At 39.1% G+C, this 26,092-nt stretch overlaps 3 protein-coding genes across 3 annotated transcripts; 2 read left to right on the forward strand and 1 right to left on the reverse strand.

Moving 5' to 3' along the window:
- Positions 1 to 12,561: 12,561 nt before the first annotated feature.
- On the reverse strand, positions 12,562 to 14,723 carry LOC135612862 (uncharacterized). Its single transcript, XM_065109617.1, has 2 exons — positions 14,643 to 14,723; positions 12,562 to 13,877 (listed from the first exon to the last, which is right to left on the reverse strand). Exon 2 carries the CDS (start codon positions 13,865 to 13,867, stop codon positions 12,563 to 12,565), a length of 1,305 nt encoding a protein of 434 aa, XP_064965689.1. The 5' UTR covers positions 13,868 to 13,877; positions 14,643 to 14,723; the 3' UTR covers position 12,562.
- Positions 14,724 to 15,743: 1,020 nt separating this feature from the next.
- On the forward strand, positions 15,744 to 17,044 carry XET1 (xyloglucan endotransglucosylase protein 1). The gene is made up of 3 exons (XM_009403289.3): positions 15,744 to 16,071; positions 16,154 to 16,347; positions 16,431 to 17,044. Exons 1-3 carry the CDS (start codon positions 15,817 to 15,819, stop codon positions 16,822 to 16,824), a joined length of 843 nt encoding a protein of 280 aa, XP_009401564.1. The 5' UTR covers positions 15,744 to 15,816; the 3' UTR covers positions 16,825 to 17,044.
- A 1,900-nt stretch (positions 17,045 to 18,944) lies between these two features.
- On the forward strand, positions 18,945 to 21,380 carry LOC135612863 (uncharacterized). Its single transcript, XM_065109618.1, has 2 exons — positions 18,945 to 20,743; positions 21,185 to 21,380. Exon 1 carries the CDS (start codon positions 19,061 to 19,063, stop codon positions 20,723 to 20,725), a length of 1,665 nt encoding a protein of 554 aa, XP_064965690.1. The 5' UTR covers positions 18,945 to 19,060; the 3' UTR covers positions 20,726 to 20,743; positions 21,185 to 21,380.
- The last annotated feature ends 4,712 nt before the right edge of the window (positions 21,381 to 26,092 follow it).

A 26,092-nucleotide genomic window follows, 5' to 3' on the forward strand; every position in this document is an offset into this window, starting at 1 on the left:
AATTTAATCTCCACACTGTGATGATAAAAATGATTATCATGAAGATATAGTCATGAAAATAATCTCTTTATAAATAAAACTTGGAAGACTATAGTTCGTAAATGACTTTTCTATATTTAGAGATAAAAATACAATCCTCCCTAAACTCACATTATTATTATTATTATTATTTACTGTCAACTTAGCAATATTGGATAGAGAGAATGTTGCTTTGGTGTCGAAACATTAACCATATAGATGAAGCTGAACAGCACGGCAGTGGTGGATAAGACATTTCTGTCTGCATGCTTTTGGTTCTTGCTCAATCATGAGTTCTTCCTCCAGAATTCTCTTCTCCCTCACAGTATTAAGATAATACAGTACTCACATACTACTTCTGACAACTCAACATGCAATGATATAATCTGCATCAGGATCAGACATGCCTTTATTACCTGTCGAGTACTCCTCCTTGGCCATCATAAACACTAAATCATTGCTGACAGCAACTCATCTAACTACTTCGACGGATGTAAGAGAAATGGCCTGAGCAATAATCAGTTTCCCCCCTCCATCATTCGTACATTTCAGCAGTAAAAACACTAACTCTATGCATTATATATGTGTATATATATTGGCAGCTATCTAATGGCATTTTCTTCCTCAACTGTAGTGGTCGAATTGACTCTTCACCAACCCAACATCAATCACCAGCACCAGCTCGCAAGCAACAAAAGTTAGATACTGCCAACATGCACAACCTAACAAGCTCAGATGCTTCCAAACGTGATCAACATGAAGATTTTAGTGAGTTAGGTTTCTGTAAGCTTCATGACTTAACCTATTGTCTCTATTGATTAAGGATCCATTAATTCACTACCCACTGCATCTTTTCTAAAGAAGTAAAACATGTTGTCCAGTTGTCTTCAACCTCAGTGCGTGTGTGTGGCCTGTGATTGCTTGAAGTGGACAGCCTTGGATCTCTCCCACCACAAGCCCCGCAGAAGGGGAAGATTCTAGCATGCCAACTGTAAACTAGGAGAGTAGAAACATGCATGTCATGTCAGCATCCTCAACTCCATTAATCCTGTCTAGTACAGACATGATTGAGCCTTTGGGAGAACCCCGGCGTGGCATCCTCCTGCTCACGGGTTCAGGGCTGATGGAGGATGGAGGAAGCACATATGTACAAGCAATGATAATGGCTTCTTCGAGAGAGGGTACACGGTAGTGGTGGTTGAGGGGACTGAGATGGAGATCTGAGAAGGTGCTTGAAAGCTGAGGCAGGAGATTCTTGTGGATGGTGGCTGACACATCTTTCCCCACCAAGGAGGCATTCATGTCCATGATTTGACACAGTGAGAGCGATATGGTTGAAGGCCCCATGCATGTCACATGCATTGCCTTCTTACATATCCTTTGTGATCCTTAACTACTGCTAAATAGCATCTGTATGCATGCATGTTTTGGATCTCGAAACTGCGGTAACTCTCGCTCTCTCTCACTTTATCTGTCATACACATTCATTTTTCTGTGTCAAGGGAAGAGTGGTGGGCATGCATTAGACTGCATGTAGGTATGATTACAAGGAGGAGGAATTGAATGGCGTTGGATGAGCTACATATATGCACGTGCATGCATGGCTTGGCCCATGCACGTGCATGTGCATGGTTTAGTCATTTAAACGTCGGCATGCATGGTTTAGTCATTTAAATATAAACCTTTATATGACACATTAAATTTTACTTTTTTTAGTTAATTTGAACCATGATTGAACTTGAAACTACAATTTTGTATGGAAATTCAAATTAATAGTGTAATTTTACCTAAAGATTAAAAAAACATACACAAATTCTCTCGTATCTCTTTGATGTGGTTGGCTTCAATAAATATTATGCATCCACTCAAATCTTTATCTCATGTTTTTTTTGTTAGATTATATGGCTCTATTTAGATAAAATATATTATGAATATTATTAAATTTTGATTATAATTATCGGTCAATAAAAAGAAGTCCAATTATGATACGATTCCGATCATCTTGATGAGAGATACACTCTTAATTATTTATTCTAAACCCTATGCTCTCGCTTATAAAAGGACATAACATCTTAGAGAATTAAGATAAATAAAAGAAGACGAGGATACGTGATATTATTAAGAGATTATAAATCTTCTTTTATCTCTCTTTAGTCATGTGAACCAGTTAATAAGATATTATAGATCTTTTCTCATCACTCCTTTATCCCTGATCCATCGTTTATAGCAATTATGTGAAAGATAAGAAAAGAGGAGAACGCAAGTCTAATTCTTTTTGTAGATCGATATCACTATAGCTTTTGGATTCAACGACGATGAGATCGTAGATCAAATAGTATTATTAAGCGTAGCAGTCTTCGATGGTTGCCAATCAAATCACGGGCAATGACTGCATATGCAACGAGAGTGCTATAGATTGCAACAAGTTTGTGACGGCAACTACGGTGTATGCAAAAGTTGTGGTGGTTGCAACAATATCATTGCTTACACGACTTCGGCCACCATCGTTGTGTGCGATGATTGTAGCAGCATCGTTATTGTTGGTAGCAACTATAGTGGTTGCAACGGATGCAACAATGCCGCTACGACAACATTTGTTGGCCGCAACTGACGAGACTAAACGTCGAAGGCCAATGGGGTTGTTGGGCAACGTGTGTGTGCACAGCCATGTCACGACGACCGTGAGGATCATTGAGTGGCACATGTGTATAGCCAAGTGTGGGCGGGGCGATGACCGTGCAAGTGACGACCATGCATGATAGCGGAGGTACAAAGAGAGTAGAATTAGGGTTTCTTTCTTTAAAAAAAAAAATTAGCCCTACAAAATTAGTAAAATTCTAATCCATCCCTAAATTTTACCTTCCAAATATGCCCTTTATATATTAAATATTTTTATTATATATCCCATAAAAGAATTATAGCTTTACGCTTGAGAAATTAAAACTTAGTGAGTTGTGTCCTTAATTATAAAATTAATCAATTTGATTTATTTTAATCAAATATTTTGATCAGACTTAATTATTACTATATTTTGACTGCTCGATTAGATTTAGGTTCAATCAATTATGTTTTGATTAAATTTGAGGGGAAAAAAAATTAAATTTTGATTTTTTTTATTTTGATCAATTTTAATTTTAATGGGCCTAATTAGGTGAATGGTTGACCCAAATCTATGAGTCCAATTTAGATAACCAAATTTTGGGATTTCCAAATTAAATAACGATATAAGGGTTCCATGTAGAATTTAAAAAAATTATAAATTATGATTTTCTTTTATAGTTTTCTTATATAATATATTGATAAAATTCTACATGTGATAAATAAAAGTCTAATTATTCTCGGATATTTGTTTGGTTATTCTGATTTTTGCTTCATCACAATTATAGTTATCATATGAGTTTTTTTTTTTCTGTTGATTAATGTTTAATAACTATTATGGTTATTATTATTATTATTATTATTATTATTATTATTATTATTATTATTATTGAACTATTTTGGTATAAATTAGATTGAAAAAAATTGATGAACATTATTTTTAATTCATATCCTTGAGTTTTATTTGATTGGCTACTTAGTCTGCAATAGTAGACTTATGGGATGTAAATTATAATAAATAATTTATCATTTATAGAATATTTAAAATTATAATTTATATTATTTTATTAGTCTTTTAGTTGTCAAAGTGGCATAGACTAATGACTTATAAAATTACATTAAGGAATGAATCCTAAATAATATTAAGAAAAATAATATTTACAATGATACATATAATTAGGAGATTTAGATAATCCCAAAGTAGAATTTACTTCGAATAATTATATGATGGGGTAGATTGATGCTATTTTGAATAACCTTGTAATTTAGAATTATATACCCAAAGCTAGCAACACTATTTATTCTATGTGGATGGTATCAGTTCTTCATAAATATTTTTGTTTGAATATTAGATATATCAATATTTCACTCAAAGATGAAACAAAGATGATATCAATAGTTTAATATTTTATTTAAAAACTTAAAATATTAATATTATTTTATTTTATTATAGTGATACTTTATACATTATATTTTGATAAATATTTAATATTTGGATTAAATTATTATAAATAACTTGAGCATATACAATTTATAATAGGTATATCAAATCTTGATTAGACTAATTAAAAAAATCACTGGCTTAACTACTCAAAGTTTTATGGAATAAATAATTGAGATAAATGATAAAAAAAAGTTTTAGAAGACTCAATTTTATGATAATTATTAATAATATTTAGACTTCATTATAATAAATAATTAGTGTATTGAAATATTTAAAGATCAATTTAAATTTGCTGACAAGTCATTATATGATATAACTTCCTCACTGGCAAGATTCACGGGAGACTCAATCTCACCTCTCGAGATCGTGAGCCTGCACATCATATTCGGAGATGAGCTATACTCCAAAACAATATGACTAAGTTCACGGTGGTTACTATTCCCTTGGCATATAATGTCATCATAGGCCGACCAATATTGAACATATTACATGCAATAGTATTGACCTATCACATGATGATGAAGTTACTAACTAGCATCGGTATTGATGAATTAAGGAGCAACCTGAGGGAGTCCCAACGGTGCTACCTTATAACAGTCTCCTTACCTAAGAAGGTCCAACCCGAGGTACCACTTGTGGACCCTAGAGATTTTGCCAAGTCCTTTTCACACTTTGAATCGATGGAGCCATTGATTGAAACACCCCTAGACAAGGCTTGCCCCGATCGAGTCATCAAGATGGGAGCATTATTACCTGAGAAGAAGCGAGTACAACTTATTAATTTTCTCAAGTATAACGTTGAGACGTTCGCATGGTCGCCAAGGGTGATATGTCAAGAATCATTTCGAATAAGGTCCAGCATCATCTGAACATCTCTCCCAAAGCTTAACCAATTAAGTAAAGGCCCTGTAAATTTGCCCCTAAATGCCAATAGGATATTAGCAATAAAATCGACAATCTATGAGGAGTAGGGTTCATTGCCTAGGTGCAGTACCCGTTATAGCTTACTAATGTTGTACTTGTTAAGAAATCTAATAAAAACTAGATAATATGTGTTGATTATATCGATCTCAACAAGGTATGTCCGAAGGATAACTATCTACTCCCTCAAGCAAATCAATTGATTGATGCTATCTCAGGTCATGAGCTCTTTATCTTCATGGATGTATTTTCGGGCTATAGCCAGATAAGAATGACACTAGAAGATCGGGAACTCACATCCTACATGACAACCGAGACACATATTGCTACCAAGTTATATTGTTTGGGCTGAAGAACATAAGGGCAACATACCAAAGGATGGTAAATAAAATCTTCAACCACCGGATCAGGAGAAATATTGAAGTATATATAGATGGCATAATAGACAAGAGCAGAATGACTGACTTACACTTAACAAACTTGGCTAAAATTTTCTAAATCATAAAGAGATACAACATGTGTCTTAATCCAACCAAGTGTACTTTCGAAGTCCACTCAGAAAAGTACAATACATACTAGAGATGTGCCCACCTCGGTTGATTAAAGAAGTCCAACGACTAACGCGGCGAATGGCAACACTGAATCGGTTCCTACCTCTATCACATAACAAATGTCAACCTTTTTTATAAGCTCTTAAGAACCTGAAGGGTTTCTTGTGGTCATAGGAATGCTAGGAGGCTTTCAAAATACTAAAGTGCCATCGATCTGGCCATCAACTCCATGCTAGTCTAAGACAACTTAGGAAGTCAAAGGCTTATCTATTATGTTAGTCATATCCTAAGTGGACCCAAGGAGCGATACTCATCTATAGAGCAACTAGCATTTGTATTAGTGCTTGCGATGAGAAAATTTTGTTCATACTTTCAAGTGCATGCCATACAGGTCATTACTAACCAACCACTCAAATAGGTTTTATCTCGATTCGACGTCTCAGGGTGATTACTGAAATGGTCCATAGAATTAAGTAAGTTTGACATACAATATGTGCCAGAACTGCCATAAAAGCCTAAGCCCTAGAAGATTTTATCTCGGAGGTTACTCCCCCACCTAATAATGATAGCCATACTCCCACAGCATAGACATTATTTGTTGACGGGTCAACCACATCGAAGAGAAGCAGCATCGGTATTATCTTAAAGGGCTCAAACCAGCAGATGTACAAGCAAGCCCTTAGATTCGAATTCAAAATTTTTAACAATGAGATCGAATATGAGGTACTCTTCTCGGGACTCCGACTTACACAAAAACTCTAAGTCCAAGAACTAACGGTGTTCAGTGACTCGCAACTAGTCATAAGCCAGGTGAAAGGAAACTATGACGCCTTAGATACAACCATGGTGAAGTACCTCACTAATGTACAAAAATTAGCTCACACCTTCTCTCAACTCCATGTGCTTCAAATACAACACAAAGAAAATATCCAAATGGATGTGCATGCCCGATTGGTGCCTACCCAAACTCCTAAATAAGGTTGTCCGTTGGTTGAGACATTATCGACCTGAACTATTGAGAAACTCAGCATGACTATGGTTGGGGAGGAACCAAATTGGATAGGTGAGATCGTATGCTATAAGAAAGATGGGATGCTCCCAATCAACCTTGCGAAGGCCCAAAGAGTCAAGCATGACCAAGTATGGTGTTTCCTAATCAATGGTTACCTATATCATAGATCTTTCAACCAATTAATCCTCTGATGCTTAACCCCCCATAAAGCTTAGAGGGTGCTTGTCGAGATGCATAAGGGTATCTATGGAGAACACATCGACGGATGGACTCTTGCCTTCAAGTTGTTTTAATAATGGTTATATTAGCCCACACTAGCAAAAGATGCAATCGCTTACACTAAAAAATGTCGCAGGTGCAAGGAATTTGCTTGGGTTGAGGTGTAGTCACCTTGAGCCCGATCAATTGCAAGTGGTCATTCGCTCAATGGGGTATGGACCTTCTTGGACCCTTTCCACCGGCTTTAGGTCAATAAAGGTTCCTCATCATGGGGGTCAATTATTTTACAAAGTGGTAAAAGTCGAGCCATTAGGATCAATAACTAATAAACAGGTCGATGGATTTATATGGAAGAATATCGTCACTCGCTTCGAGATACCGAAGGCCCTCATCACAGATAATGAGACTTAGTTTAATAACTTAAAATTTAGAAAGTTTTGCTAATCCTATAGAGTCCAGCTAAGATTCAGCTCAGTAGCTCACCCCCAAACCAATGGTGTTACCAAGATTACCAATCGATCTATCCTCGAAGGTCTTAAAACGTAAATCGTTAACTCGAAGGGTACATAGATGAATGAGTTACTAAGCTTCATCCTTTAGCTTAGCCTTCATTACTAAGACTGTTTTGCCACCCGAGATAGTCTTCCCGACACCTTGTGTTAAGAACTTTGATAAGAAAACATTTGAAGAAGGACTTCGACCTAATCAATAAAACCCGAGCAACTACGTATCTACGAATTCTAAGATATAAGAAGGCAATAGACAAGCTATACAACTAAGATATTCACCCTTAAAAAAATCGACTAGGAGACTTGGTGCTACGCAAGGCTGATATAAGTGACCCGAATCAATTATGAGGAAAATTAGTACCAAACTAGAAAGGACCATATTGAGTTATCAAAGTCGTCTGAGATAGGACATATCACCTCAAGATAACAAAAGATGTGGCATTATCAAGAACATGATATATCTCTAACTTAAATAAGTTTTATCTTTAAGGACCCCCTCACGTCCGATTGAGGTACATTTCAAGTTTACAAAAGGTTTTTTTTCATTACTCTAAGAAAAATTATATTAGATAGATCGGATCTATATAACTAAAATTAGACACCAATCTATAAAAAGACAAAAGAGAACCAAGAACTAATATTACAAGCCTTGAGGTGGCTCGGCAACAGATCAAGCTTCTGAACAAGGTAACGAGTCAGGATTATCATTAAAATATATCTTACTTTTCATATAGATACTATAGTCCTTGGGGTAGTCGATGAATGAGTCATCCTCAAGCTCCAACTCAGAATATCATGTCCTGAAATGGGTTAGGATGATCAAGTATCTAAACTTCGGGCCGAACAAATGACTTCAGCCCTCGACCTTTCCAGCCTCTTTCTAAATCCCACAAATGATTTCGGGGCGAACAAATGATAGAGAATATAAACTCAATTTACTATCATTTATCACATCAATGCCATGTAAGGCCCATAGGAAGATAAAGGCAAGAAGCCCAACACCCTTATACCCACATAGATAAGAGTCCAAAAGGCAGCTTGAGTCAATTACCAAGCTATTGATTGCCTCCCCTACGAAATATTTATAGAAATATTTTAGAAATTCTAAGGGGTAGCTTGGGTCGATTACGAACTGTCTCTCCTATAGAGTATTCATAAAAATATTTTTGAAAGTCCAAAGGATTGCTCGAGTCAATTACGAACTACCTCCCTAATAAAATATTCATAGAAATATTCTTGGAAGTCCAAGAGACAGCTCGGGTTGGTTATGAATTATCCCTGTGGAATCTTTATAGGATATTTCTTCTTCTCAAGGTTAGTATAAAAATACACCTTTAACTCCAGATTAAGGTAGAGGGACCTCGATACTAACTTAAGCATCAGAGAGATTAACTTGAGAAGCAACCCCCAACCTCGATCTTGGTGCAGGAAACAAGTCTGGAGAGACTATGCTCTATTCCGGATGACTCCTCGCATATGGATCAAGGCCACTTTGTGTTGACGAAGATGTCAATGATATTTTTTCCTGACAACTATAAAAGAGTTTGTTATATAAACATAACTCAAACATCAATATCGAATAATATAAAAGTTAAACTTATGGTTAAAAATTTTACTCATAAAGAATACATCAACTATAATAAGATATTTTTTTCTAATAAAGTTATTAAGAATCATTATGATTTTAGTAGCTTATTATGATTTTGAGTTACATCATAATGTGAAAATAAGTTTTCTAAATGAAAATTTAGATTTATATAGATTAACCTAAATGATTCATAGAGAAAATAAAAAATATAAAATTTGATATGTAAATTTAGGAAAACCATTTATGTTCTTAAACAAGCCTCTAGACAATGGTATATAAAGTTTTTTAATATTATTATTTCTTTCATATTTAAGAAAAATATCTTTGATTAGTATTTATATCTAAAGATCAGTGAAAATAAGTTTATTATATTAGTCTTATATATGGATAATATTTTGTTTGTTAGTAGTGATCTTGGTTTATTATACTAAATCAAGAAATTTCTCACTAAGAATTTTAAGATAGTTGATATGAATGAGGTATTTTATGTTATTAGCATTGAGATATTTGGAGATATATCTCAAAAATTGCTATGAGTGTCTTAAGAAGGATATATTGATCGAGTCTTGGAGAGATTTAGTATACAACTTTATTCAGCAAATGATAAAAGTAAATATTTTAATCAAAATAAGTATTTTTAAAATAATTTTTTAAAAAATCAAAAAAGAAAAAATATTTTTTATATATGCATAGTTGGAAGTCTATTATATGCTCAAGTCTATGCCATATCATATATCAACTTACAATTAAAATACTAGGTAGATATTAGAATTACCCAAGAATAAAAACATAAAAAGACTACAAAGAAATAAATAAGATAACTAAAAGAGACGAGGGGTTATATTCTCACATATATCACATTAGATCAACTTGAAATGATAGTATTTTTCATATACTAATTTTTTAAATTATTTTGATAACAGAAAGTCTACTTTACAGTTTATATCTATATAGAGGGATAATTTTTAAAAAATATAAAGTAATATATTATTATATTAATAATAATAAAAACTAATTTTATGACATACTTTGATGCCACTAATCAAGCTTTATAACTATAAAATATTATCTCAAGGCTTGGTATAGTCCGACTCAATTGTTAAGTTACTGACGATACTTTGTAACATATTATAACAGTTTCTTTTTATCTAAGAATAGTAAATATTCTTGTAGTTATATGCATTATAGTATAAAGTACTTGATGGTTAAAGAATAAAATTTAAAAATAATTAATATCAATTAATAATTTAAGTTTTACTATATTAATTACTTATCCATTCACTTAAAGACTTATAACCTAAAATGTTTGAAAGAATATATTCTTATAATTGAGTTTATGAGTAACCAACACTATAATTAGGTGTCAGACTTAATGTAGCATTATTTTTATTGGGCTTATTGACCTATTTTATAAAATTTATGAATATGTGTAAAATATTTTTTTTTAAATTTCAGAATCTAATTAAATAAAATTATTTTTAAATAATTTTTTATTCTATTTATTTTAAATTTAATTTTTTATCTTATTAATTAATGAGCCAAGTGAAAAAATATTAGATTATGTGATATTATCTAATTAGGTAAGATATATTATGAATATGATTAGATTCTGATTATGATTATCAACCAATAAAAAAAAATTCGGTAGGATTCCTTAGAAGATGACTTTGATAGGAGGAACTCTCATAATATTTGTTTTAGATCTTTTACTCTTGCTTTTATAAAAGAACAGGTACTCAAAACTCAAGGTAATAAGAAGAGACATTGATATATGATATTATTGAGAGATTACATATCTTAGCCATGTGAACTAAGAAACAAAAGATTACAGATCTTCTCTCATCTTCCCTTTGTCCCTAATCCATTAATCATAGTGGTCCTATAAAGAATAGAAAAAAAAAAAAAAGGTAAGTTTAGTTCTCCTTACATATCAGTATCGTTATAATTTTCATATCCAATAATAATGCAGTTGAAGATCAGATTAAAACTTTTTGAATAACATCGAAGAGTATGTATCATAAATTTAATCTATTATTATTTGATTTTAGATTTTAATATTAATTTTTTTTTATAAGAAAAGGAATGATTTTAATGCTTTCGCTATAAATAAAATGGGGTAGAGTGTATCCAACCAATCATCTATCAAGTCAATAGATGAAAAATATCTTGAGAAACACATTGGTTATAATAAAAAATTATCCTGAGTTTAAGGCAAAAAAACACAACTGCATTATTCTTAAAATAGAGATGGATTATTTTTGGTAAGTTAGACATATGACTAGTCTCGAAAGGACAAGCAACCACGTTGTCATATTTGCCTTCTGCCAATAAGATATCTACTGAGAGACATGGTTGTGACCTGTTGTTAGCAAATCGGTTCTCACCATTGATAAACCAGAATTGACACATGAGACAGAGAACAAGGCACTGATGACAAGATAGGATCATTTAGACCGCTGCCGAGGACCCCATCCACTTGTGTTCGTATCTTTCTGGCATTTGGTGCAGCAGAATATCCATATCAGTGCATGTCACAGTGCATGTCAAAAACACTGATTCCATTTGCCTCTTTCCATCATTGTCTCTCACTTTATCTGCCAAAGAATACTACATTGGTCACTCACCTTTGGATGAGGGCTTGAAAGATGAGGCCTGACTTGATTTGGAGACCCATGTCTTAATTGAATGTTTAGGTGAAGCATCAATGGGCTGCTGACAAATTTGAAAGGAAGATGGGAGAAGAATATAGATAATCATAAAACAAAAATATATATATATATATTCCATATAATCATTTACAATCTTTCAATCTTTTAAATCTTCAATCTCTCAACCTCTCTTGTTCTTTATTTCTCTCTTGATTTCAAGATGCATTAAATTACTACTCTATTTACAAAGGAACTCAAACTATCTTTTTATCTATAACACAAGACTATAATTTATTTTTTGACAATTTAGTGCACTTGGAAGGATGACTAATTGCAAGTTTTGGTTTTCACTTACATTGGCATTAGGTTCTCGTAGCAAAATGAACAAGTTGGAAGAAATCAATCTTCACATAAATATTAGAGTGATTTAGGTTTGTCGTCTTCGTTAGACCATAGAGAACAATATTAGCTTCAGCTAGTATGAGGAGTGAAATAGTGAGATAACTTCCCTTGGCTCCAATGATAGACAAGTCCACATCTTATAGGCGATGAAGAAGACATGAATAAGCTATCAGCTTTCAAGTTAAAGGCTCACCTTATCTTTGCTTGAAGTGCTTCAGTCCTATCTCTCTAGGGAGTCCTCAAGGGGATAAACAACTCAATAGCTATCATTAGTAAAGAAAAAACCTCTTATAATCAATGAGAAGGGATTGATCGAATGGTTATGATGCTTGACGTTATTTCTATTATTCCAAAGAAATAAAAATTAATACTAATTAATGATTCGTACGTAAAATTCTCACGTCGTAATCGTATCCTGACCATAGATAAAAGATGATCGATCCATATTTATCATCCATTATATATAATAATTTTAATTTTATATTTCTTCTAGAAATATTCCAATCAGAAAACACAATTAGAGAAAGATAAAATACATGATCCATGTAACCTAATAATACAACCCCAAAGAGTGATTCCATTGTGCATTACTTCCCACTAAAAAGTTCGGTAGGAAGGACACTGACACCATTGGAGCTTCACTTTCTCCCATCTAGGTTGACTCTGTTGACTCTTTTGTCGCGTTGTAATGGTTTTGTTGACCAGTTTGACCTCCAGGGTCCTGCAGCGCCATGACGGTCTCGAAGGCGCCCACCAAAGCCCTCACCCTGCTCTTCTGCTTCTCCAACAGCCTGCTCCTCGTCTGCTCGATCACTTCGTTGCTCATCTGCGTCTCCTTCTTCTCCTCCTGCGCCACCGCCGGCTTCTTGCGAGTCTTCACTGTCGGCGCCTCCTCCACGGTCTCCTTCTCCGGCACGGCCGATGCGGTGCTCGGCTCTGCCTCTGGCGTCTTGATGTCCTCCTCCTCCGCCTCATCTTCCTGCTCCACGGTCTCGCTTGGTTCTTCTTCAGGCTCCTCATCGGTGATATCTGCAACCGACTCCTCTTCGGAGCCCTGCGGGAGCTCATCGTCGTTGGCGCCGTCCTGCTCTTCGTCTCCGCCATGATCACCACCGTTCCCATCGTCAACTGGAGTGGGCGGAGGCGCTTGCTTGGGAGAGATTGGTTCATATTGCTCGGTGACTTCAAGAACTTCTTCGTCCTCGACGATGTCCATCGGTTCGTCAGATATGAGATCTTCCGGCGACGGCACGCTTACAGGTTCTTGCTCTTCGACCTGGGCTGGCGGTGCCACTTTCTCGTCTTGCTCAGCTGCAACGACTGGCTCCTCGTGTGTGCTTGGAGCAGCAACGCTCGTCGTCTCCTTTCTTTTGGGGATGACACTCCCTGGACTCCTTGCTCTCACCGTTGGCTGCGTCCTCGCGGTCTTGAGCGTCGTTGCTGCTTTACTTGATGTACCGGCTGTCCTTGAGGAGACCGATTTACCGGCCGGCTTTGAGGAGATCGATGTACCGGCCGGCTTTGAGGAGATCGATGTACCGGTCGGCTTTGAGGAGATCGATGTACCGGCCGGCTTTGAGGAGATAGCAGCTCGTGGTATGGAGGAGGGAGTCTTCTTGAGAGCTCTCTCCTTGACGGCGCCCGACGGCGGTGTTCTTTGAGACGGGTGGGAGGGCGACGGAGGTTTCTCGATGGGCTTTCTTGCAGGTAGACGTGATCTGGTGACATTGACAATGGCAGAGGCAGTGGCGGGTCGGTGTATAACGCTCTTCTCTCTCTTGCCGACGTCGCTGTTCGATCTCGTCAGCGTCTTGCACTGCGGCGGCCGGGCCTCTCGGTCAGGAGAATTGGGGACCGAGGCTCGTCGCCGACGTGCGCCATCGTCGGTGGTGCTACGAGCGTGGGAGACGAGGCTGCTCCTCTCTTTGAGGCGAGTGCTTGGTTTTGACGTAGCCATGTGGTATTGACTGCATGAAGACAACAGGGTGCACAAAGCTTCTTATTTATTACAAGCAACATATAAGTTTGACCTAGTAATATATCAATGATATCATCAATATCAACATAGGTCAACGACAAGTATGACAAAGGAAAACAATAGAAACAATTCAATTTCATTTGTCCCCAGTGTGCCATGTTCTAGTTGTGTATTTATCCAGTTAATCTCAGGGTCTATGAGATAATCAAATTCAATTATTTACCTATATATATATATATCACACTGTTATCAATTCCTCTCTCTCTCTCTCTTATTGTCTTAAACTGTGTTTAGTGTATTATCTTTTTGTTTTCCTTCAGATAAACAACAGATTCATTAATCCACTTGTAGTTTACTCCATTAGAAAATCCAATTTGGCATTCTTGGAAAAGGGAGGAAAATAAAATAATAGTACTTGTCTCAATGATTAGTCTTACGATCACTATTTATAATCGAAACGAACATTTAGCTACTTATATATATTAGATCGTATGATAGATAATAAATTGAAAGAATTCACGAGAATATAGTATCAAAATACATTACCAAATGAAGTGAATAATCCATGCACTCGAATAATCCATGCTCATAATAAAAAGAAACACACAACCTTATTTCCACTCTTAAATTTTGATGTTCTTAGACTGTAGCTACAGGAAAAAAAAAAAGGGATCACAGTGCAGCAAGCATGTCGATTCTTTTGAAACAAGTGACAGAAAGGAATGGAAAGACTTGTTAGCTCTGTGCACTTTACCTTGACAAGATTAATCAGTACATACTTCACAGAAGAACTCAGATGCAAACTGGGAAGAGGAATGGCAAGGGAGAGGTGGAGTTTGTGGCATTTGATCCCAGCAGATGCCAGTGCCTTTTTACTTGAGGCTTGGAGGAGAGGAGAGAGAAGTGAGGGGAGACAAAGCCGGATGTCCAACCCCATGTTCTAAGGTGAGGAGGGGAAGACGAGGTCAATCTTGGATCAGTTTGTGAGTCGCCTTAATCGATCACAAGAATAGATGCATTGTGTGAGAACGGAATGCTTCTAATAGAATCTGTCATCAGAACTAATAACCATTAAGGTCACTCTAATTAGGATTTTTTTGGTTTACTGTCTACCCAAATTAGACATGGTTGAGTCACCTTTTGATAGAAGAGAGAGAAAAGACACTTGATGTCCTCAAATCTTAGAAGGTATAAGTTAACTTAGCTAATGATATTTGTAACAAGTTTGTTTTTTATCTTATCAAATCTATTTTAAATATTTTTTTATCTCTTTCATTCTAATGCACAGATGATCTATAACAATGGGATCATCCAAATAGATGATTGATAAGAATAAATATTTACTTTATGATTTCTTAAAGTTTATGGTTCTTTTTTAGGATACCACGTAGGACGCAATAGTGGACCCCGCTTGTTTCCCTCATAGGATTCCAAGTCAAAATGATCACCCAAGGAGGACGACACCACGTCCCACCCCACACCAACCTGTCCACATAAACCTCTACACACCCAGCTGTGTGTGGTCTCCAACCTCTCCCGATCCATTGAACAGCAGCTTCTCAAACCATTGCGTCAAAACTCGTCCTCGAATTGAAAAGATATAATTAGGAAAAAGAAATGCATGAAACCAGCAAAATGCTGGTTTTATGATCGCATGGCTCCATCTCCGAGGAGCGGACCCCCTCATGCGCTGCAAGCTGGCCATGGGAAGCCGCTCCTCCCCTTCCACTCACACTCCCTGAACTCCCTATCCAATTCATAGCAGCTCAAACCACTGCTGTCTCCAGCCCATTGCCAACCCATCATCCATGGCTCCGTCTCTCTTCCCTTTCACCTATATAATGAACCCTCGATCGCAACCCAATCCCCACACTGCATCCTTTTATCCCACTCTTGATACTGCTACTACTACTACCATCATCACCACTATGGCGATGCGGTTTCTCCTTGTAGCTTGCTCCTTGGTGGCCATCGCCTCCGCTGGCAACTTCTACCAGGAGTTCGACGTCACCTGGGGCGGCGACCGCGCGAAGAATCTCGACAACGGCCAGCTCCTCACCCTTTCCCTCGACAAGGCCTCCGGCTCCGGATTCCAGTCCAAGAACCAGTACCTGTTCGGCAAGATCGACATGCAGATCAAACTCGTCCCCGGGAACTCTGCCGGCACCGTCACCGCTTACTACGTGAGTTCCATCATTCTAAATGGTCTGCATCTTTCGTCAGTTATGGAGGAAGAACTCATGTTGTTGGTGTGTTTACCTGCAGTTGTCTTCGCAAGGGCCGACGCATGATGAGATCGACTTCGAATTCCTGGGCAACCTCAGCGGTGATCCGTACACGCTCCACACCAATGTGTTCACCCAGGGAAAGGGAAACAGAGAGATGCAGTTCAAGCTCTGGTTCGATCCCACCGATGATTTCCACACCTACTCCATCCTCTGGAATCCCCGACACGTCATGTGAGCACTACTACTAATCTATATCATTTCAACACAGTCAATGCGAATTCTCATGCTCACCATGGATCTTGTTCTTCTTCCAGCTTCATGGTCGATGGCACACCCATCAGAGACTTCAAGAACCTGGAATCGAGGGGCATCGCCTTTCCCAACAGCCAGCCCATGAGGATCTACTCCAGCCTCTGGAATGCTGATGACTGGGCCACCCGAGGCGGCCTCGTCAAGACCGACTGGTCGAGAGCTCCCTTCACTGCATCATACAGAAACTTCAAGGCTAACACTTGCGTTCCATCGTCTGCTACCTCCGAGTGTGCTTCCAACTCAGTTCCCAGCAATGGTGGGTGGTGGAACCAAGAGCTGGATTCGATGGGCCAGCAAAGGATGAAGTGGGTGCAGAAGAACTACATGATCTACAACTACTGCAGTGACCTCAAGAGGTTCCCGCAGGGCCTGCCTCCGGAGTGCTCCATTGCCTGAGAGAACAGAGAGAGAAGAAGAAGCAGTGTCATTCTTTGATTCATCATGTTTGCTGTAGTCTATTGTCAAAAAGCTATATTATGTGTGTAGAACAGAGCTATTAAAAGCATAGCGAGTAGAACACAACCAATGAAAGCACACATCGGCTTATATTCATGAGTAGATTTTGGAGCCGGACAAATTAATTTTATGATCTGAACGTACTCACTTTGAAAGCTCATGTTTGATAGTTAACAATTTAGGTAAGCAATTATCAACAACCATTAAAAGACTGAGAGTCCACATTCATCCTATACAATCTCTTCAAATTGATAACCTTATATGTTTCCAGACTAAAAAGATTCTCCTGTAGAGTTGCTACATGTTCAAACGAGAGTTAGCCATACTAATTGATAGGGAATGTCCTGACATCAACTCAGCCATCTAAACGTTGATATGGGCACAGAAATTCTCTGATCACCCTTTTCCAACAGCGAACGATAGGACAGAAACCTATTGCCCCTAGTAGATCACGACTCAATGGAAGGCGGTACGGACTGATTGTCGAGGGCAATAACCCCTCGGTGACAAAGCTTGTTTGCCCCCCACGGTCAGCTCACACAAACGATTACCATCTGACTATCTTTCACGATTGTCATGACTAATAAGCAGCGATGTCCTTGTAGTCATTCTTCGCTAACGATGCGTCTCGAGGAACTGTACGGGTCAATTGTCCGCATAAATAAGTCATCGATCCCTCTCTGTCATCGGTCCCTCTTTGTTGATTGCTGACGCCATCCACCCTCCGAAACATCTCTATACTTTCATCACATCCTGCCGCTTGGGCGGTTATCGTCATCGTGTCCTCCATTGTCCCTCTCCGCCCGTCCTTCACCACCAGCATGAAGAAAGGCAACACGGTGCCTAGCTTGACATGGGCAATGGGGTTGACAAATAAAGAGCCAAGCTGAAGAGGACCCAGAGCATGTCCTTGATAGATTTAGTTAATGCGCCAAGGGCATTGAGGAGGTCCACGAGGGTGGCAATGAGGGGCTTCTTTGACCAGATAATGGAACAATACTTTTCAATGGAAAGAGGCTATAAAGGATTGTGGCGACATACTAGGTGGTAGTGAGGGCATCGAGGAGATAGAGAGAATGAGGAGGGCAACAATAACGTTCTTCTAGGACTCAATCGAGGAGGAGTGGTGGTGGTTGAGAAGGTGGGTGGCAATGAGGAGTACAACATCAACGTTAATAAGGGGGGCATGCATCTTCGGGTCTTGCTTTGACAGGTGACAGATCTCCATGATGGCTTCGACAATAGATTTTGATTCTCTAATGACGGAGCACCGACGCAAATGCAGAGTGCCGAAAGAGCCACTTGGCAACTGTGTTAGCGTCGTCCGTCATTACTAGTTGAAATGTTAAAATTATTTTATTGTTCTTTTGCTATTATATTTCCGATAAAACTATCGTCATTAAAGTAAATAGAATTAGAAGATTTATTTTCATAATTATAGAAATATCAATATAACTTTTAGGGATCTAAATATTAAAGGTAACTAACTATAAAAAGTAATATATAATTAGCTCCGACTACCATCTACTTATTCAATGTAAAATCTAAACCCCAAAAAGTCGTAATTAACAAAATCATATCAACTCAAAATATTAAATTTACATCATCTATTATCATTAATCTAAATTTTAGTATTTGAGGTGAATAATTTGAGATAAACAAGTTAATGGCTCAAATGGCATCACCCAATCATCAAGATTAGATAGAATAAGAGAGAAAAGAAAAAAATAGGATGCTAGAGATGGGGTCAAAATTAGACTTGGATTTAACTCTAACATAATCCTGCCATCCTATTATTTCTATTTATTTGGCGAATAAACATGATTAACATTCCTTAATTAACCTCATAAGTCCCATAATAAATTCCAATACACTGACGCTAACACAAACATCGAAAACATTTTCCATCGTACATAGAATAAGTGTACTCAATGGAACTGTTGACTGTGGCACGTCGACCCTAACCATTCGTCCAATTAAGATGCAGGTACGCAAGAGGGTAAGTTTGGAAACAATTGGGGAAAGGTGCTACTTCATTGGCATCGGCAACAGCTTTATTCGCACCGCGGTAAAGTCACCGCGCTGCTTCTTTCTCTGGCCTCCCTAGGGTTTCGATCAGACGCCTCGGGTCTTTAAGCCGCTCGCCAGATCTAGGGTTCGTCGCTCGGCGGCCCCCATGGACGCTCCCCTCTCCGGCGCCGACATCGCGAAGCGCCTCGCCTCCTGCAACAAGGCCGCGCGCGACCGTGCCGTCCGCGTCCTCTCCTCGTGGCTCTGCCGGCAGTCCGACGACGCCGTCTCCGATGCCGACCTCGCCAAGATCTGGAAGGGCATCTTCTACTGTGTGTGGCACGCCGACAAGCTCCCTGTCCAGGCCGACCTCGCCGGCCGCCTCGCCACCCTCCTCGAGTCAGTCTCCGCCCCCCTCGCCGCCCGCTACTTCGAGGCCTTCCTTCTTACCATCCGTCGGGAGTGGAGCGGCATCGACTTCCTCCGCCTCGATAAGTTCTACCTCCTCATCCGCAGGTTCCTCTGCCACGCCTTCCTTCTGTTGAGGAAGAACGCGTGGGATCCCGAGCTCACGGCCCGGCTTACCGGAATCCTCTTGGAAAAATCGCTCCTTTCTACGGATAACTACCCGGCGAACGGCGTTAACTACCATGTCGCCGAGGTCTTCTTGGACGAGATCAGAGATCTCCTCCCTCTCGCGGTGGAGACGCTGGATTTGATGCTGAATCCCTTCGTTTCGGTGCTGAAGAAATCTGCGGATAAGGTGCTCGTCAATAAGATCAAGATAAATGTCTTTGACCGGTTACTTGAGAATGGGAGGAAGCTGTTGAATCTCGAGAAGGCTGGAGATAAGGTCGACTCTGGCAATGAAGTCGAGAAACTTGGAAAAGTTGCTTTGTTGCTGGCATTTTCAAAGAAGTTCTTTGATTCTGCTTCTGCTTCAGAGACTCTTCAGGGAAACCGGAAAATTCTGTTCCTTTTGCATGAAGACTTTCTGAAGTTGGAGAACGATTTAGATAAATCCGGAATTCATATCTCAGTCCAGCATTTGGAAAATGGGAGCTCGGAGAATGTGAGCAGTACAGTTGTTACAGAGATGCAGGTTGAGGTGAAGAACGGATGTGGTGATGGTGGCTCTGATGATAAGCGCAATAAAAAGAGGAAGAGTTTAAAGGAATCTTCAGATAGCATCAAGAAGAAAAAGAAAAAGTCTGGAAAAAAGAAGTCGTCCATGGATTCAGTTATGGGAAGTGATGTTGTTGAAGCCACAACCGAGGGTATCGATGTTGTTGATGATGCAAGTTTGAATGGGGATGTGATGGAAACCCATGGATTGATGGATTTTGACGAATGCATGATCTCTAATCTACAGAGACAATTCGAGAAGGCTGCTGCTGAAGCAGGCATGACAGATGATAACGACCAATTTAGTGTTATGCCAGCAACACCTGTTGCTGGTGCTGCCTTGAAAAGGAGGAGGAGGGCAAAGAGTGCTGATGTGAAGGTCAATGACAAGAGAAGTAGTGCTAATGGTGAAGGCAATGTTGAGAAGAGTGGGGATAAGAGTGCTAAGAAAGTCAGATTTTCTATGAAGAGTAACTTGGTCTGGAAGCCTAATAATCCTTTGCCTCCACATAGCTTGAGATTGCCGCCGTCTGTTACTCCAAAAGGTAGTGCACTTAAGCAAGGAGTTCCACCTGGGCCCATCAGGGAAACCCCTCCAACGATCAAAAAGATTAAGGTGAAGGCAAGCTCTGTAAAGAAGAGCAGGAAGGGTGTTAAGAGTCCTGCTATCAAGCGTCTTAGAAAGTTGCAGAGCCTTTTGGTATAGATCCACATGAATTACGCGGTACTGGATTCTCATTTTGGCTTTGCATATCTTCAGAATTCAGCTTTACAGTGCTTCATATTATCTTTTGTGTTGTGAGTGTTGGTTGGATGCCATTTTATAAAATGTTCATTTCAACTGTTACAAATCAAAAGCATGCTGTGACTTCACATCTGTACTGTTAGAATCCCTTGTTGCTTAGGTTCACAATGAAAAATTAATGAGCTCGATGAATTCAGGTCATTTCCATATTTTTTCCTTTCCTCTGTATACCCTTTTTATGCACATAATTTCCTATTTTCTTATTTTATATGCCTTGACCATTTGAGACACATCTGTTACATTCCTTTTTCCTTGTTTTCAGTAATCATTTCATCGGTTTTCTCTTGAACACTGTTGTTCATTTCCTTAAAGCTTGTTTTTGTTGATGTGAATGTATGCTTGTCATTTATTCTTCTTCAGGATGTCTCTTGCAACTGTGGTGATCGGCAGGATTGATACTATTGAGCCATTTAGGGTTTACAATAATGACAAATGGATTCGGAAAACCGATAGCAACGATAACGATAAAGCCAAAGCCATATCGGTTATCGATTTATATGAACGCTTGATGGGTACATTTTCTTGAATAAGATAGACTGAACGACTCTTGAATCTCCTTATAGCTCCTTCTGTGTTGGGATGGCTCTTGGAACTTATTGTGTGTTAGGGTTTACAATGATGACAAATGGATTCAGAAGGCCATTAGCGATAAAGCCAAAGACATATTGTTTATCGATTTATTTGAACACTTGGTAAGTGCATTTTCTCGAATCAGATAGATTGAAAGGCTCTTGAATCTCCTTATAGCTCCTTCTATCAGAATATTTTACATGATGCTAATTTTACTTGCTCATTATCTGGTTGCAGTTAGTAACAATTCCCCTTTCCTATGTGAGACTCTTGTAATGTACAGCTTGCAGGCTGCAATAGACATTGGCATTTCATATATTCTTATAATGAATGTCTGAGTAATATTCTGAACAAAGAGTGCTAAGTATCTATGCAGGTATTAATAATTTGAAATAGGTAAAATGTTATTAATATTCTTCTTACTATCATAATTATTTTAATGGAAAACCTGGGAGATATATTAAGCTTAATTCAAGCTGCAACACAGCTACTTCAATGATTAGATAAGCTTTTAACTAAAATTTTCCTCATTCTTCATTCACTTTAAATTGCATTGTTTTAATCCTTTGAGCAGCCAGATTGTGAGTGGGAAATTATCCCAGGTTTTGATTTCTTCCAAGGAAGCACTTCCAATGAATCTATCATGCTGTCAAACAACAACTGGTTCATTTTGCTATGGGCTCTAATGGTCAGGGAGATGATAAATCATCTAGCAGAATAAGACTGGTATATCTGCACTTCTACAATGCATTGAACATAATACTTCAGCAAGAAGCTATTTCTTTTATCCACATCAGAAAAAATGGAAAAGCCTTTGTCACTTCACAGAAAATGATGTAAATATATACATGCATCTTAGTCAATTTGTTTTTTTTTTAATTATTCTTGATATATATATATATATATATATATATATATATATAATCTTTAGTGATTTTCCTGAAAAAAATTTCTTTTTTTGGTTTTTATTGAAAGGTGCCTTCGGTTTTTAATTTTCTCATTTGGTATCTTTTTTTTTCAAGATCCTAAATGACTCTCCTTATTATCGTCTTCTTACCTCGTCACCTCATCATGATTGCCTTTTGCTTTGTCACAATTTCATGCTTGTTCGTTGATAGATCAACGCATAGCTTATCAAGATGGTCCCTTGCCCATACCTCACACTCCTTTTCATCCTTGCCCTCGTCCTCAAACCCCTCTTTCTCTAAGTTGTCATCCACACCCTTATCACCAACTCGACCCCCTTCCTCTTGCCCTCTCCTTCATCGGTGTCTTCCCCTTTATCATCTTCGTTTGATGATTACATTCTTTTTTCCACCCTTGTCGCACTACACCACCTCCACTCTCAACTTTATGATGTGTTCTGGAAGGATTTCAAACCACTAATTTCAAGGTATGTCATGGATCATTGATGCTTTCTACATTATTTAAGATTTCAAACTACTAATTTCAAGGTATGCCATGGACATTGATCACGATGGGGATTGGTAGAGCCAACATGACAAGGCAAAGGATGATAGAGATAGAGGCAGCACGACGAGGCCGACAGTAACACAATGGGATAGTTGGGGGAGGGTGATAGTAGATACAGTGTGATAAGATAGAAGGGGGACATGGTGAGATAGGCAACAGTCGACAATGTCCACTTGAAGGAGAACAATCTACTTAGGACGAAGAGGTGGTGGCAACGACCAAAGGCATTTAGGATATTAAAAAATATCAAATGAAAAAAAAAAAAAAAAAAAAGATTTTTTTCATGAAATCGACCTCTCCATCTTTTAGGTAGTTTTCTTGGAATAATAGAACATTGCTTTATTGGAAAAACGAAAACTATATGGGACGTCATTCTACCTCTGTAGTAGGTGAACACGCTCAACCATCTCCCTCCGCTACTGCGCTCAGGGAACTTCCCCACCTCCCCCCTCTTGTGGTCATGGCCCCCCTCCACCAACTCATCCACACCCGAAGCTCTCTCATGGCGATGGCCTTGCCCTCAGGGAACTTCCGCACCTACTCCCTCTCGTGGAATCCTGGACATGTCGTCTGAGTCAACTGCTCCTTGTGCTGTGAAGCTTCTTCTGACGGTGCTTCGGACGAAGGAAGCTTCTACGTGGATGGCACGCCGGCGTGCCGTACCTGAAGAGCCACGCCATGAGGGTCTACTCGAGCCTGTGGGACGCCGATGACAGGGCGACGAGGGGTGCAGTTGGTGAAGACGGATTGGTCGCAGGCGCTCGTCACTGCTGCCTTCAGGAACTCTAGTGCCGATGGCTGCGTCAGGGGTTTCCTCATGCTCTTCCGGCAGCACCAAGGCATGGATGCGGCAGCAGTTTGCTGCTCCCAGCTTGAATAGGCGGAGGTGATGTGCAGAGGTTCCCTCAGGGGCTGCTCCCTTTGTGCTCTCTCCTGTTTGATGATGCCATCCTTTGTTTGTAAGATGTGCTCTGTTCTTTGACCATCATCATGCCAATATGTCGATTGTAGATGAGCCCGACAGTCAAACAGTGACATCTAATCATCTGAAAGCAATATCTCCTACGCATTTTTGTGGGGTTCTTTTATTGTCATCACGAGACTGGTCTTAGGATGGGGCTTTCCAATGTTTGATTTTGGCGTAGGGTTAGAGTTATGCCAGTGTTCTTCCCCTGCTTCATCAGAAGATAACCTTTGATTTCAATCAGTAACATTCTGCACTTGCAACTGCAGAATGCAGATTCTCTCTGTAGCTTTCCTGTACGTAAAGCACTCATATCACATCTGTTTGCTGCAACTGTACAGGCATGCAATTGCAGCGATTAGGGAATCTTCATATTTATATATGCGTGCATAAGTGAAGTATTATGGCAATGATTAAGATATGTTCTTATTTTCATTTCTTTAAATTATTGGATGATCTATTCTTAGCTTCATTATGCCTTTTCAAAGCTTAGCTTCTGATGTTAACTGCAGAAATGAGTCTAAGCTTACATGAAGGAAGAAGGAGAACAAATATACAGGTGAAAGGTTCTGCTCCTACAAAGCTTTGTGAAATAAGTGGGAGTTTGACCACTGGCTTCTCTGGTAGCCCTCCCTGTAGAGCGCAAGAATGGTATGTGAAGATGGGGACAGTCTCTCTCTCTCTCTCTCCCTCTCTCATGAGAGACACCAATGTATAATTCACCACTCACAAACCCAAACCCTGTGACGAAACTTGCAGCAGGAACATCCTTTGGAACCATGTACAGAGAATTCCACTGCAAGTCTCCATGGTCTGCTGCCCTATCCCCAAGGGAAGGTTGTATATGTTGTTTGATACATGCCACGCTTCTTCCTTTGGCTGCCTCAATGGCCATGACCCAACCGGCTGTGCATTACATGCATGAAAACAATATCCTAAACATGCATGTATAAACACTCTGTATACTGCTTAGATCTGAGTGCAAAACAGTACGACGAGTGTACAAAGTGGAGGTGTTGTTTTCTTCTGCAGACGGTACTCTCTATTTAAGTAGAAGAGGCCGAAGAACTGAGCTGCCAACCCCCACGGGTATAACGGGAGAAGTCTCCACGATTCACCCTTCCTTCTAGCTTTCGTCAGATCTCTTCCCTCTTCCTCTGCTTCTCCCTCTCCATTGTTCTTCTTGGTTTACCTTCCTAGCCATTGTTGCCCAGAATCATCATCCAGAGAGAGCAGAAAAGAAGCCTGTTATTAGCCGTTTGTTCCATCTTAAGCTAGTGTGTGAAGTGGTCAGGTCTGTGTACGTTGGTTTCTTTGGTAAAGATGCTCTCTTTTGTCCAAGAGAACTGATGATCCATTAATGCGGGTTGGTGCACGGCAATGATCGAGGAGATGTGGATGGATCATAAGCATCTGTAGATCCAAGGAAGCTCCGTTATTGCCATCTTCCTTTGAGAGAGTAGTACTGCTTCGGTGGCCATGAAGAAGAGATGGGCTCGGGCAGCCCTGGTGGCGTGCTTGATTCTATTCTTCGCCGATTCGCGCGGCTGCGCTCGAAGGATCAACTGGAAGCACACCCACCATCGTCACAAAGCGAAAGAGAAGACATCAGCGATGGAGTTGAGTGTGGATGCTGCCACCATTCATCGCCATGGATGCAGGTTGAAGAGGAACGGTGTCGATCTCTGCGGCCACCCCTTCACGCAGCCGAAGAAGAACGGGAGCTTGGTCGACGAAGACAAGCGGCTGGTGCCGACTGGTCCAAATCCTTTGCACAACAGGTGAAGAAAGCATGAAGCAGCCGAAGAGTGATGTGTACAGCTCACAGAAGACTCCTCATCTGCATGCTTCTTCTTCTTCTTCTTCTTATTATTATTATTATTAACTACAGGGAGTTCATTCAGTTCTCTCTCTCTCTCTCTCTCTCTTCTATTATTTCTGACAGATTTATATGAAGATCTGAAACCTAGGGTTTATCTATCTCCTCTTGTTGCAATCATTTCAATATATATTCAGATTAAACCTTTAGGTCTCAGATGGAGGAGTTGTTTACGGAGGGGGAGTAAAGCTTCTTAACCACTTAACATGTTATTGCAAGTGAGACTTTATATATATATATATATATATATATATAGAGAGAGAGAGAGAGAGAGAGAGAGAGAGAGAGAGAGAGAGAGAGAGAGAGAAGAAGAAGGTAAAAGGTCATAGAAAAGAGAAGAAGCAAGGAGAAATGTATCAGTTTATTGGGTCGAAAGATGAAC

Source organism: Musa acuminata, chromosome BXJ2-5, assembly GCF_036884655.1.
Source record: "Musa acuminata AAA Group cultivar baxijiao chromosome BXJ2-5, Cavendish_Baxijiao_AAA, whole genome shotgun sequence".
Lineage (NCBI taxonomy): Eukaryota > Viridiplantae > Streptophyta > Magnoliopsida > Zingiberales > Musaceae > Musa > Musa acuminata.